The sequence below is a fragment of the Mirounga leonina genome, unplaced genomic scaffold, assembly GCF_011800145.1.
Source record: "Mirounga leonina isolate KUSES-001 unplaced genomic scaffold, KU_Mleo_1.0 Mir_200, whole genome shotgun sequence".
Classification (NCBI taxonomy): Eukaryota; Metazoa; Chordata; class Mammalia; order Carnivora; family Phocidae; genus Mirounga; species Mirounga leonina.
The window spans coordinates 9,793,287-9,807,994 of NW_023270503.1; the positions used below are offsets into that span (position 1 = coordinate 9,793,287).

Sequence of the window (14,708 nt, forward strand, 5' to 3'; positions counted from 1 at the left end):
CGTTGATAGAAGACTTTTACCTTACAGGGGGCGCCTGGGTGGCTCAGTCGTTGAGCGTCTGCCTTCAGCTCAGGTCATGGTCCCAGGGTCCTGGGATCGAGTCCCACATCGGGCTCCCTGCTCGGCGGGAAGCCTGCTTCTCCCTCTCCCATTCTACCTGCTTGTGTTCCCTCTCTCGCTGTCTCTGTCTCTGTTAAAAAATAAATAAATTTTAAAAATCGTTTAAAAAAAAGACCTTTACCTTACAGAATTTCAAGGTCTAGAGATAATGTATGTATATAAAGCAGCTGCTGTATGGATAATGGGAGGAAAGTTGAGGTTTCTGGTAGTGCAGGCAATAGGTGGTGGTGGTTTAGATTAATGAGGTGGAACAGAGGGGATGGGATGAATTAAAGATTTATTTTGAAGGTAGATTGACAACTTGAAAATGGTTTGGATGTGACCATTAAGGGAGAGAGAAATCAAGAATGACTGTCCAGGTTTCTGGCTTGAGCAATTTAGTGTAATTTATTGAGATAATCACACTTGTAGCAAATGCTATGTAGTCATACTATGTGCAGCCATAGTTCTAAGTGCTTTGTGTATTATTATTATTGTTTAAAGATTTTATTTATTTTTTTTTGAGAGAGAGAATGAGAGAGAGCACATGAGAGTGGGGAGGGTCAGAGGGAGAAGCAGACTCCCCGCCAAGCAGGGAGCCCAATGCGGGACTCGATCCCGGGACTCCAGGATCATGACCTGAGCCGAAGGCAGTCGCTCAACCAACTGAGCCACCCAGGCGCCCCAGTGCTTTACGTATTATTAATTCCCTTCATCCTTATAGCAATATTATGATTGGATATAAATATTTCCCCATTTTACAGATGAGAAAACTAAAGAGCATAGAGATGGGAGAAACTGAGGGAAGGATAGGTTTGGACTTATTAGGCATTGAGGAGCTGTTAAAAGGTTTTGAATAGGAGAGGGATATGAATCAAAGTCCTTCAATAAAGATTTTTCTGGTGGCATCTCTTTTACAAAATGCACCTCTGATTTCTGGGAGTTGTAACTGGAACCAGGTTTTTCAACACCCCTCCTCCCTCATCTCATGATTTGTTTACTTTGGGTGGGCCATAAATACAGAATTTTCCATCAGTGTGGTTAGCAATTTGGTGGTGAAGTTGGGAATAGGTCAAGGCTAGAGATAGAGATTTAGGAGTCCTATGGGTAGGAACGATCATTGAACTCATGGTATTGCTAAAACGATAGTCTAAAGAAAATGTATGAGTATAGAACTTAAAAAAAATCCTCGCTATTTTCTCTCTCAAATATCCTATATACTCTTTTCAGCCATATTTTCTTATGGAGTTATCCATAACTCCTGTTTTCATTTCCTCACCTCCCATTCATCCTCAAACTTCTGCAGCATGGCTTTTGCCTTCATATCTCTACTGATGGTCCCAGCAATGACATCAAAGACTATTTACTTATATATTCGGAAGGAGGGGGTCGGGGGTCGGGGGAGAGAGAGAATCTTAAGCAGGCTCCATGCCCTGTGCAGAGCCATGTGGGGCTCCATCTCACAACCGTGAGATCATGACCTGAGCTGTAATCAAGAGTTGGTCCCTTAACCGACTGAGCCGCCCAGGCACCCTGACATCAAAGACCTTTATGTTGCTAAATCCTTGGGCACTTTTCAGCCCTCCCTCCTCCTCTAGCAACTGTAATTGTTGATCACTCATACATTTATGCATTCAACAAATTTTGGGGAGGTGGGCTAGGTCTCAGAGATAGAGGAGTGGACAGATGGTATAGTTCCTACTTTCATAGAACTCTAAAAACATACTAAAACATTATAACCACTTGCTTTTCCTTCCCCCTTTCTACTTTGTAGTCCCCTTTGCATTTTGGTTTCCTCAACTTCTGCCTCAGGCTCTCTCGCTCTCCACATTTTTTTTTTAAAAGACTTACTATTTGTAGAGCAGTTTTAGGTTCACAGCAAAATTGAGGGAGAGATAGAGATTTCTAGGTCTTGGTTTCCAAAAGTAACTTTTGTGTAAGCACTCCTGTTATAAGTCGGGTGCTTTACCTACATTATCCCATTTAAACTTCACAAGCCAGAGAGCGTTAGATCATTGGCTTCATTTCACAGATAAGACTAAGGTTAAGGAGATGTTAAGTGATTTCCCAGTCATATTCAAGGCAGGGATTTGGACTCAGATCTGATGCCCTCTCAACATGTTTTCCTTGCACCACTTTCCCCTGGTCCCACTGCCCATGGATAGTCCTGGGCTGGATCACCATTGTCCACAGTCCTGAACTGGCCTGCAAAATTAGCTGAGCTTTTACATTTTTTTTTTAATAAAAGGAACAGGATATTTCATCCTCTCTATGTGAGAGTTCTTAGGGAACTCCTGTGCGAGGAAACAAATCCAGAGAACGTCAGTTTGTTTAATATATCCCTCTGCATAGCCAGTGAACTTCCTCTTGGGTCCAGTTGCCAGCTTCCAAGCAAAAACAAAAACAAAACAAAACAAAACCAACCTGTCCGTCTCCAAGGCGGCAAAAATAGCCGCCTTTCTAGTTCTCCCGCGCCCGGGGATGACGCGACGCGGCGAGGTTCTCTGACGTCAGAGTTTCCTGTCCACCATCTTTGTCCCTGGCAAAGTGGGTTTTGCGCAGTGGCTTAGACCTGGAGAAGGAGTCGTGACGTGCAGGAAACCATTACAACACCACTCGGGCCGTGCTCTCTGGCTGCTGCCGCCACCCCCACCCTTGCCTCCGGTGAGTTCAAGGCGGCTAACTTCGGGGTGTGTCCCTCATTGATGGGAAGGGGACCCCAGGTTGAGTTGGAGGTTGGTGGGGGGGAAGAAGAAATCCTAGGAGCGTGACCGTTGAGGATGATGTGAGCCGTCGGGTGTGACCGTTGTGAGGAAGAGGGCTGGAGAAAGGGACTCCACCGCTGTGGCGTGGCGAGGGAATTCTCGGGTGTGGCAGCTGGGAATTGGGGGGGCACCAGAGGTAAGATGTTTGAGGTCGGGGGTTGGGGCCAGAGGCCAGGGGTGTGGCCAGTAGAGGCTGGAGGCCAAACGGGAGAACCTTCCTTCTTCCCCGCTTGGCGTCGTTCACTCAGAGGCTGGGACATGTCCAGCTAAGCAGAAGGGCAAAGGGATTCCCCCTCAGGTTTGTCCATTGATGGGCAAAACTCGCCCGTCTCCCGTAATTTGAGGTTAAGCGACACCTCTCTCCCACCTCGTAATGGAAGAATATATCCCTAGAATCTCGACCACCCGGGGCGGAGGAGGCATTCCTGACACTTGGGGGAAGGGAAAAGAAACCTTCAGACCCGATGTGGGGGTGGGGTGGGGGGGAGTAAGTAGGGGTACATCTTAGCCCCGAATTTTTTTTTCTGGGCTTAGCAGGAATGATCTGGTTTGAGAAAGGCTGTAGACTAAACCAGAGGTAAAGAAACTGAAATGTCCTGTTATTTCCATATTCTTTGAATCCAAAGAATTAATTCATGCTGTTTTCAGAGCCGTCTTCTACCTGGGGGGAGGCTTTTATTGAACTCACCTGGCTGTTTCATTATGAAGCAGTGTGGATAAAGTGTTGATGCTTCATTAAACTTTGATTTTTAAAAGAAGTGTGTTTTAAATGCCAGATGCTGTTATGATAATCATTGTGGTTTTAAAAAAGTAAAATGCAGTAAGTTTAGAAAAGGCGGGATGATCAAGAAAGTGGTCTGAATGAGGAACAATTTAAATGCTTAATTACCTTTCTGGTATGCCTGTATTGCTTAGCCTCAGGGTATACTTACAGAGTAATAATAGAAAGCAGCAGATGAAGGAGATGCAGCTGTACAAGAAAACGTGTAACATTCCAATGATGACTAAGCGTGGTGGTAAGGTGAGAGAACTGTTTGCAGGTATTTTAACAGTTTGAACTCCCAAGGAAGCAGAAAGGATTGTGTTCTGCAAACAGCCTCACTGAAAGTTGAGTGGTAAAATTAACACAAAGCTAACATTCTGTGAGTTAAGAGACTCAAGAAAGCCTGGTTCTTCATCTTCCCCCACCTTAAACATCCATATTTAAAAATATTACATTTTAGGGGTGTCTGGGTGGCTCAGTGGGTTGGGCGTCTGACTTTGGCTCAGGTCATGGTCTCGGGGTCCTAGGATAGAGCCCCGTGTCTGGCTCCATGGTCAGTGGGAGTTTCCTTGTCCCTGTGCTCCTTCCCCCGCTCATTTTTTCTCTCTCTCTCTTAAAATCTTTTTAAAAAATTGGATGTCGGGCGCCTGGGTGGCTCAGTTGGTTAAGCGACTGCCTTCCGCTCAGGTCATGATCCTGGAGTCCCGGGATTGAGTCCCACATCGGGCTCCCTGCTCAGCGGGGGGTCTGCTTCCCCCTCTGCCCTCTTCCGTCTCGTGCTCTCTGTCTCTCATTCTCTCAAATAAATAAAATCTTTAAAAAAAAAATTGGATGTAAAACTTTGAACTTCTTTCTTACTATATAATATTAACAAATTACTTTGTAGTCTGACATAGTTAAATAGAAATCACAGGTGTGGGGGCACCTGGGTGGCTCAGTCATTTGAGCCTCCAACTCTTGATTTCTGCTCAGATCATGATCTCAGGGTAATGGGATGGAGCCCCATGTAGGGTTCTGAGCTCAGCACAGTGTCTGCTTGTCCCTCCCTCTGCTGCTGCTCGCCACACCCTCTAAAATAAAATCTTAAAAAAAATCACAGGTGTGTCTGTTGCAATTAGGTGTCTTGTGATTTCTTATGAGCTAAATGATAATGGAAGACACTATTATCTTTGCATTGAAATATCTAATTATTGAAATATTTGAAGGGCGTCTGGGTGGCTCATCGGTTAAGTGTCTGCCTTCGGCTCAGGTCATGATCTAAGGGTCCTGGGATCGAGCCCCGTGTGGGCTCCCTGCTCAGCCGAGAGCCTGCTTCTCCCTTTCCTCCCCCTGCTTGTGCGCGTGCTCTCTCTCTGTCAAATAAATAAAATCTTTAAAAAAAAAAAAGTTGAAATCTCAGTGCCTCTCACCCTTTTAATAAAAGATGTCTGAATGGCCTTTCTGCTCAATAATTGGGTTAACTCTAGCCACTTTTTCGCTACGAGCACCAAACTGTGTAAAGCCAACTTTGTGTGAAAAGAAGGGATTTAATGCCCTCACCAAGTCTGATTTATCTGCCATTTCCCGGAGAGCCATTTGAAATTGAGACCCTATTAATTTTTTTTTGGCCTTATTTTCTTTAGGGGCACTGTAAGGAGGTAGGAATAGAAGAGAAGGTTCTTTCACAACCTATATTTGGTAGAAACTAGGTTATGTTAAATCCAGATATATCATCCTGTGCAGGGAGGCTTTCTCTGAAAAATGCAGTGACATCGCACACCGGGCTAGGACAAGTAAGAGTGCGTGCGTGCTTCATCGTTTAGCGGTATTCTGAGGCCACACTGTAGGTCCTAGAATAGTCAGTGACTTTTCTAGTTTGATCTGGTGGAAAGGTGGTGTGAGTTCAAACTCCATGATGGCTTTACTTTTTCCTGGGGTTCTCCTGTAGGAACAAAAAAATTTTTTCCAGGAGGAGCTTGGTTTTTGAGGCTCTTCAGCGAATATTTGACTTTTTATTTTTTTCAGCTCTATCTTGGCTGCTTTTCCTTTGGCTTCTAATGCAGGCCACAGTTTTCACCATCCTGTATTTTGGAGAACCTGGTTATGTTCATCTTTGGCATGTGATTATCTCATTAAAAAAATACAAATGTAATTTTTTAAAAGATTTATTTATTAGAGAGCACGAGTAGGGGGAAGGGGCAGAGGGAGAAGGAGGAAACAGACTCCCCGCTGAGCAAGGAGCCCTATGCAAGGCTCCATCCAGGACCCTGGGATCATGACCTGAAGCTAAGGCAGACGCTTAACTGAGCCACCCAGGCGCCCCCTATGTAATTTTTTGAAGTGTAATTCACATAACATAAAATTAACCATTTTAAAGTTAACAGTTCAGTTACATTTAGCACATTTACAGTGTTGTGCAACTACCACCTCTTCCCACTTGTTTTTGTTTAGACCATTTTCATTTTTCTTAGAATTTTCTTTGGGTTTAAGGCAGGAACTGACTTAATACAATGTTTCCCTGTCAGTCGGGTAAGGGATACTTTATTACTATTGTTTACAACAGTGGAAGCTAAGAGTGATAGGTTTTTCCCTTTCTTTAAGAGCAGGGATTCTTGGGGCGCCTGGGTGGCTCAGTCATTGGGCATCTGCCTTTGGCTCGGGTCATGGTCCCAGGGTCCTGGGATCGAGCCCCACATTGGGCTCCCTGCTTGGCGGGAAGCCTGCTTCTCCCTCTCCCACTCCCCCTGCTTGTGTTCCTGCTTTCGCTCTCTCGCTCTGTCAAATAAATTAAATCTTAAAAAAAAGAGCAGGGATTCTTAATTTAGGAGCTAAGATTACTTGTTTCTCTTCCCTGAAATTTTGTGGGTGGGTACATTATTCTTTAGTTAAGAACACAGTGCTCACAATGAATAGGACAGAAATACATTCCTCGACAATGAAGTTTAAGGGAGATAGTGAAATGTGTGGGTCACTAATAAAGGTAGAATTTAAGACTGGGTTAATTTTATGTTTAACAGACTGTGGTTTAGACTCCTGTTAAGAAAAATATGTGTATATGTGTATGAGATCTTTAGCAAACAGAACAATTTTTGTGCCCTTTTTCAAAGAAACTGGGTGAAAAATTCCAAGCAGATTTTGTTTTTAAATCCTAAGTAAGTTTTAAGTTGTGAGGATTCTGTTGGACTTAAAATGGCATAATAACATCCTAGACAGACCATAATGGCCTTGAGCTATGGCTCTCCTGTCAGGTTCTAGTAATCATTTCTGTATACCGGTTTCTCTCTGTATGTGTAAGTTCTTACATGATAGCTTCGGATTTATTCCAGATCTTATACATGAAGGACTCCTTTCTTCAATTTGCCTATTTCACATTTAGCGTACATTGTGAATGGATTAAATGATTATAACATTCTTTGAATTTTTGCTAGAAAGGCATTATGAAAATATTGCATAAGGCAAGCCCCTGTCACAGGTTAATTTTTAATTATAACAACTATCAAAACAGGAATTTCTGTATAATATTTGTGAATTCTAGCTCACATCTTTTAAGAAAATTCAGTGAAATTCTGGTACAACCTAAAGCACTCTTACATTGGGATCAGGACTGTAAATATAGCTACTTGGGAAGATCTCAGCTGAGTCTAATTTCCCTTAGGCTATCCAAGTAGCACATTGTAGAGATCAGATTTGAGCCAGGCTTTTTTCATTATTTCATGTTTATTTGGCTCTTTTTCTTTCTCCTAATTGCATTGATGTGTTTATTGCTTAGGTCTTTTCTCTGTGATCCATATTTACTGTTTGCCAAATGTATTATCACTCATGTTGTTTTGGCCTGACAGTAATGAGCAGGTGCCAGGCATCAGTCCTAAATTTGGTAATAAGCATTGTTAATGAGGATGGTGAGGAAGAAGATACATTTTTGAGTGCAGAAGGAGTATTATTAAATGAAAATTTTAATACAATTAAAGATGTCAAGGACCTTGGACAAAGTCTTAAGAGTTTCTTAAATCAGAAAACATTGTCTCATTATTTGGGGGAGAAATGTGACCAGTCCATGCCATTTTTGTTTCACTAGTGGAACCATGTGTCGGATTAATTTTCCAATTAACTTGAAGCATTAACTTGAGGCTGGGATCCATGATCTTTTAAGTTTTAATGCCAGTTCTGATTTTCTTTTGTATGCAGTGTGACTGAATAAATATCTCTTTTTTTGCCTTGTTTTTAACTGTAAAGTGATATTATTTATTCTTTGTGAATACTTTTGGGCTAAGTATAAATTGTTGGAAATATGAAAACTATAATTAAAAAATCCATGTGCGAGGCATATTTGCCTCAAGATATTTGTTGTGAAAGAATATTGTCCTATTAATGTAGGCTTTTTATTCTGAGAGAGATTCCTTTTTTCAAGAGTTTCATGTAATGGTGAATAGGTTGGCTCAGTTGTTTTCTCTTTCAACCTTATCATTGCTTCAGGATACATGCTTTAGAATGACTTCATCTTGAGGTAGGGAGTAAATCAGATTTTCCTGAACAGAAAGTAATGGGGAAATCTTTCAAAACAAACTTCTTCTTATCCTAAATATTTGAGCACCTCATTGAAGATGTATTTGCAGAAATGTCTAGCTTTAGGTCTTGGAGGCTTTGAGGAGACAATTATGGATAAAATCACAAGGCCATAATAGATTATCCGTTCATTCCATTTAGCCTATGGATTTTGCCCTAGTTAGTTCCTTGAGGCAAGAGTTAACATTCTTAATTATTATCTTTGCATCTCTTGAATCACTAGTAATTGTGGTAAGGAAGAAAATATTCATTTTTGAGTACAGAAATTTTTTTTTTTTTAAGATTTTATTTATTTATTTGACAGAGACACAGTGAGAGAGGGAACACAAGCAGGGGGAATGGGAGAGGGAGAAGCAGGCTTCCCACTGAGCAGGGAGCCCGATGTGGGGCTCGATCCCAGGATCCTGGGATCATGACCTGAGCCGAAGGCAGACGCTTAACAACTGAGCCACCCAGGCTCCCCAAATACAGAAATTCTTATAAATGTTCTTAAAATTAATCAAATGCCTTGCTGGACATCAATAATTTGGATAAAGGAATTTTTTTTTCTTTTGTTGTAGGTGCACATTAAAGATCCAAAACCATGACTGACTCCAAGTACTTCACAACCAATAAAAAAGGTAAGTACGAAAGTGCCGGAGTCCAGCTCCAGCCGGGGTGGGTCTCTCATAGGAAAGGACGGCGTCGGCGAATGAGGAGACACAGACACAGGATCAGGTTGCAAGCATCTCCTGCTGACAGGCTCGGAGGAACTTTATTTATATGTTAGGATATTTTTGTTTTTCCAAATATTAGATCATTTTCTGGATTACAGCCATAGCCGCCTTTCATTTTTCCTTTGTAATGATTAACATGACCTTTATTGATTTCTGCTTATTGGCTTTCGCTAAAACTAAAAAACAGTATGCAAAGAGAAAGGTGCTAGACAGAGCGTGACCATTTTGTTATTTTGTTCTATAGAAACTAATTCTTCATGGAATTAGTTTCATTATGATTGCTTAGATAGGCGTAACTAAGATGAGTAGTCACTTTATCATAAAACCCCAGAAATAGTCCCACAATTATAAAGATTGCCATAAATAAAATGAAAAAGAATAGCAGGAGCCAGCCCAGAAATATTCCCACAATTATAAAGATTGCCATAAACAAAATGAAAGAGAATAGCAGGAGCCAGCTGTGGAGTCTCCTGTTTTCAGGATCGTCCCCCATACTTGGACTTTGTCAAACAGCATGAGTAGCTTGGCTTGCGCCACGAAAGCTTGATCAAAGAACTTTTGAGTTCTTTTGAGTTTCTTCAAAAGTTGTAGTGTAAGATTGTCCCACCTGGAATGTTCCTGACCTGTTCAGACATGCATATTGTGGACTGTCTTCATTGGGGATCTATTATTTGTATAGAAAAGGGTATTTGAATAAATTATTAAAGGATAGGTTTGTAAAGATAGGGCTGTGATGCACATCATTTTTAGTTGAAGGTTCTGTTACGGTAAGAGGATGAAATCCAACTTTGATCATTGAAGATTGGTAGATGTGAGGAAGACAGAAGAGGAAGAAGCAGCACATTCATTCTCTTTTTTTAATTTGGAAATATTTTATAACAAAGAGTACTATTAAAGCAATACAGATCATGTAAAAAGTAAAAATGCAAGTTCTCTTTCTCCTTATTCTGGTTCCTGAGGTGAATTCGGGGTATATCCTTAGTCTTTTTCTGTGCATATAAATGCAAGTATTAATCCATACAATTAAACAGTTTTTTATCTTTAACAAAAAGAGGTCATGCAGCAGTGCATAGAAACTTGATTTTTTTTTAAAGATTTTATTCATTTGAGACACAGAGATAGAGCGAGCATGGGCAGGGGGAGAGGCAGAGGAAGAGGGAGAAGCAGGCTCCCCGCTGAGCCAGGAGCCCGATGTGGGGCTCGATCCCAGGACCCTGGGATCATGACCTGAGCTGAAGGCAGACACTTAACCATCTGAGCCACCCAGGCGCCCTGAAACTTGATATTTTCATATCCCTCCATATAGATCTACCTCATTCTTTTGTTTGGGCATTGTCTAAATACATTCTTTGTACTTAAAACAGGGAACCTCTAGAGTCAATTCCATGATTTTTAGGTCACAGACTGTGGATTACTTGAAAATAGCTTTGAATTTATTAGCCCCATTGTCTTTGTAATTAGAAATATAATACTGTTTTATGGGTGGCTCGGTTGGTTGAGTCTCTGACTCTTGATTTTGGCTCAGGTCGTGATCTTGGGGTCATGAGATCAAGCCTAGCGTTGGGCTCTGCACTCAGCATGGAGTCTGCTTGAGGATTCTCTCCTTTCCCCCTTCCCTGTGTGCATGTGCACGCTCTCTCTCAAAATAAATCTTTAAAAAAAAAAAAAAGATAATACTGGTTTTTACATATGGCTGTGGGGCTAGGAACTAAGGATTCTTCTTGGGAAAGTCCAACCTCCTCATCTTTTATAAAATTGTTCCTAAGTAACAGCTCATTTTTAGTGCTGTAGATGGCTCTCCTTTCAAAAAAGACCGGTTTTCTTCTCAGCCTGTTGTGTCCTCAGCTGAGATTTACTTATTTCCAGGGTTAGAATTCTGTGCTTTGTATTTAGCAGTCTTATATTTACTGATAAATTACTTATATGACTTACATTTACTTATATTTAGTGATGACACCAACTGTCCTTCCTCTTATTCTCCAACAACTTTCCTTCTCAGATGGACCTTTTCTCCTCTCTTCCAGTGGCTGAAATAGGACACCTTCTCTGCCCCAGGATTTACCTTTCTTGTTTCTCTTGAAATGTAGTTTCCTGGCCTCAGCCTCCTGTCTCCAGACTTAACAAAGTTTGGTCTTGAAGAACACAGAGTCCTTCTCCCTTGACTTACTCATTTCATTTATTTATTCAGAAAGTGTTTATTGAGCATCTACTACGTGTGAGTCACGCTTTCTCAACACTAACGGAGTTTCTGATTAAATACCCTAATTTCCTTCAAGTCAGAGTAGATGCAAAGGACACTTAGTACCCTTTGGTTACTTAATATCATTAGACTAAAAGGAAGCAGAACTCTTTGGAGAAATAACTGATTCCAGGGTGGGTCAAGGAAAAGTACAAGATGAACATGAACATCTTATGCCAGCAAGCAAGGGAGTGCTAAAAAAATGGTGGGATATGTCAAGGACCCGCATAGTTTGAAAGGGCTTCCAGTCACCAAATTTGAGATAATTTGAGCAGTAAAAAAGGTGGTTATAGTAGTAGATTATAACTCATCAAATAATACATATATACACATAAATCATAGTTATCATTGATTCAGGCAAGAGTCATCAGTGAATGCTAAAATGACTAGCAGGTGAAAGTTTGATAAGGAACAGGACATTTAAATAGTCTCAGAGTTTCCTTTCACAAATTACTAATTACAGTGGAAAAAATAGTAACTTTACAGTGTCAGGACCTGGTGTTTATCACCTTAACCAAGTATTTGATGTTAACATCACCAGTAATAGGACACATTAACATTATTTGTCTCTTGGCGTCATGCACTGAGAAGAACATAATACCCCCTAAGAATTATGCCTGTCAAAATGCGTAGCCTCAATGTAATCATGAAGGAACATCTGTGATAAACCCGAGCTGAGGGCATTCTATCAAGTAACTGGCCTATACCTTTAAAAAATGTCAGTATCCTAAAAGACAAAGGCTGAAGAACTGTTTCAGATTAAAGAAGACTGAAGAGGCATGACAGTAAACCTAACATATGATCCTGGGGGATCCTGGATTGGATCCTGGCCTGAGGGGGACGGTGGTAAAATTGCTCTGAAGGATATTATCAAAACCTTTGAATAAAGTCCGTAGATTAGATGATGATGGTGTGTCAATGTTAAATTTCCTGATTTGGATCATTGCATTATGGTTAGTAAGATAATCATTCTTAGAAGTTATACACTGACATATTTAGAGCTGAAGAGACATGATGGCTGCAGTTTACTGCAGGAAAAAACGTGTAAGTATATAGAAAATATAATCAAGAAAACATGGAACAGTGTTAACAGTTGGGGAACCTTGCAACTTTTTTTTTTATTGAGAGAAAGAGTGGGGAGAGGGGCAAAGGAAAAGGTAGAGGGAGAGAATCCTCAAGCAGAGTCCTCACTGAGCACGGAGCCCAACTCGGGCTCAATCCCAGGACCCTGAGATCATGACCTGAGCTGAAATCAAGTCAGTTAACCAACTGAGCCACACAGGTGCCCGAATCTTGGAACTTTTTTTTTTTTTTTTTTAAGATTTCATTTATTTATTTGACAGAGACACGAGAGAGGGAACACAAGCAGGGGGAGTGGGAGGGGGAGAAGCAGGCTTTCTGCTGAGCAGGGAGCCCGATGCGGGGCTCGATCCCAGGACCCTGGGATCATGACCTGAGCCGAAGGCAGCCACTTAACGACTGAGCCACCTAGGCGCCCCTGAATCTTGCAACTTTTAAGATTGAAATGATTTTTTTATTTTTATTTTTTAAAGATTTTATTTATTTATTTGACAGAGAGACTCAGTGAGAGAGGGAACACAAGCAGGGGGAGTGGGAGAGGGAGAAGCAGTCTTCCCGCAGAGTAGAGAGCCCAATGTGGGGCTCAATCCCAGGACCCTGGGATCATGACCCTAGCTGAAGGCAGACACCCAACGACTGAGCCACCCAGGCACCCCTGAAATGATTAAAAAAAAAAAATTTTTTTTTTAATCTGGCTGACTCAGTGGAGTGTGCGACTCTTGATCTTGGGGTTGTGAGTTTGAGGCCCGCGTTGAGCGTAGAGATTACTCAAACTCTTTAAAAAAAAAAAAAAAAAAAAAAGAGAGCACCCTGTGGTGGCTTGCAGGGAACAAAGAGCACCAAAACATTTCTAGAAAGTAAGCATATCTGTCCTGTTCTGGTCATTTGGAGTTATATAAGGGTAAATAAGCTCTTCTATAACAATATGAAAAACCCCATAGTGGGTTTCTTAATTTTATCAACTACTAGTCAGTGGCTTTCAACCTTGCTTACACATTGGAATCACCCAAGGAAATGTAAAACAATACTAATGTTCAGGTCCCTCTACCTGAGATACCCTGATTTCACTGGTCTGGGATATGGCCTAGGTGTGCAGAGTTTTTAAAGTTCCCCACATTTCTATGATGTGTAGCCAAGATTGAGAACCATTGCTAGCTACTAGCAGTGCTTAGTAGATTTGATTAGGGGGAGAATGAAAAAAATGTATAATAATAATAAAGTTGTATGTATGAGATACCATGTCTCACTTCGTGCCCTCCTTGGCTCCCACCCAGCTTCTTCTCTATTGTTTACACTTTACAAAAACATTAACCCTACTTGTCATTCATTTGCAGCTTTTTTTTCCTGACTCTCTGAAATGGTATTTATTTCTTCTGTTAACATTTTGTGTGCTTTGATGACCAAGATACTGTCTATATTGACATAAAAAGATGTCATTTAAAAACTCCCCTAACTTGGGGCACCTGGATGGCTCAGTTGGTTAAGTAAGTGTCTGACTCCTGGTTTCGGCTCAGGTCACGATCTCAGGGTCGTGAGATTGAGCCCCGAGTCAGGCTTCACCCTCGGCGGGGAGTCTGAGATTTTCTCCCTCTTCCTCCCTCTCTCCTCCCTCTAAAATAAATAAATAAATCTTTAATTAAAAAAAAAAAAAGAAACCTCACCTAACACTTCAAACCTTCTCTTGTAATGAATCCTGGTAACCTTTTTTAATTCAGGGATTTGTAAAAGTTTAAGACCTACAGATTGACTCATGGCTGGGTAAATACCACTTTTTAAAAAATGGATAGACTGTGTTCCTTTTCCTTCCTGCAACACCCACCAGAACTGCCACTGGAACATATTCTTTAAGTTTATGCTAGAATTGGAAGAGTTTCAGTTACATCCTGTTTTGATTCTTCAGCTCCTGCTGCTATTCAGTTCAGACTTTTGAAACCCTGCTGCTTGTCCTTTACTGTTCCTAGAAGTAAATGATGGGAACCCTAAGAGCTGGATTTGGCAGCTGAGGACTTGATGGAGAGGAGAATGACTCTAAAGGGGCCAGCTTTCCTGGCTGTGCTATTTTTGCAGTTGTTGATTAAATAAAACCAATTTTTGTAACTTTAATTGGTTTGCCTTGCTGGCACTGGATATTGACGTAACAAGCTTTTTTAGTGCTCATCTTCTGTGTTTCTTACCAGTTTCATCCTTCCCATCTGAAGGCTTTAGCAGATCACATAGTTTGCTATCCCCAGTTTCTATACTGGTGAATGAGGTCTGGTTAAAATGAACATCAAGCACAGTCATAAGCATGGTGGAAAATGAGGCAGTATTGTGGAAGAGTTTAAGGGTAGAGATGGAAGGTTGAACTGGGAGTAACCAACTTTTTCATGGGCTTAGTGGTGTATTTTCTTTTTTCTTTTAAAACCAGTTGAGAGGGGCGCCTGGGTGGCTCAGTTGGTTAAGCGACTGCCTTCGGCTCGGGTCATGATCCTGGAGTCCCGGGATCGAGTCCCGCATCGGGCTTC

General features: G+C 41.4%; 1 protein-coding gene across 3 annotated transcripts in view; it reads left to right on the forward strand.

Moving 5' to 3' along the window:
* The first annotated feature begins 2,633 nt into the window (after window positions 1-2,633).
* Window positions 2,634-14,708, forward strand: part of AP2B1 (adaptor related protein complex 2 subunit beta 1) — a 127,685-nt gene continuing 115,610 nt past the window's right edge. For 2 of the 3 annotated variants that reach the window (XM_035026589.1, XM_035026591.1), the window contains exons 1-2: window positions 2,634-2,763; window positions 8,730-8,789. In XM_035026589.1, coding sequence (XP_034882480.1) covers window positions 8,753-8,789 — 37 coding nt within the window. In that variant the 5' untranslated portion in view covers window positions 2,634-2,763; window positions 8,730-8,752. Of the gene's footprint in view, window positions 2,764-2,917; window positions 3,001-8,729; window positions 8,790-14,708 lie in introns of those variants that run through there. The other variant, XM_035026590.1, reaches the window with a different exon arrangement.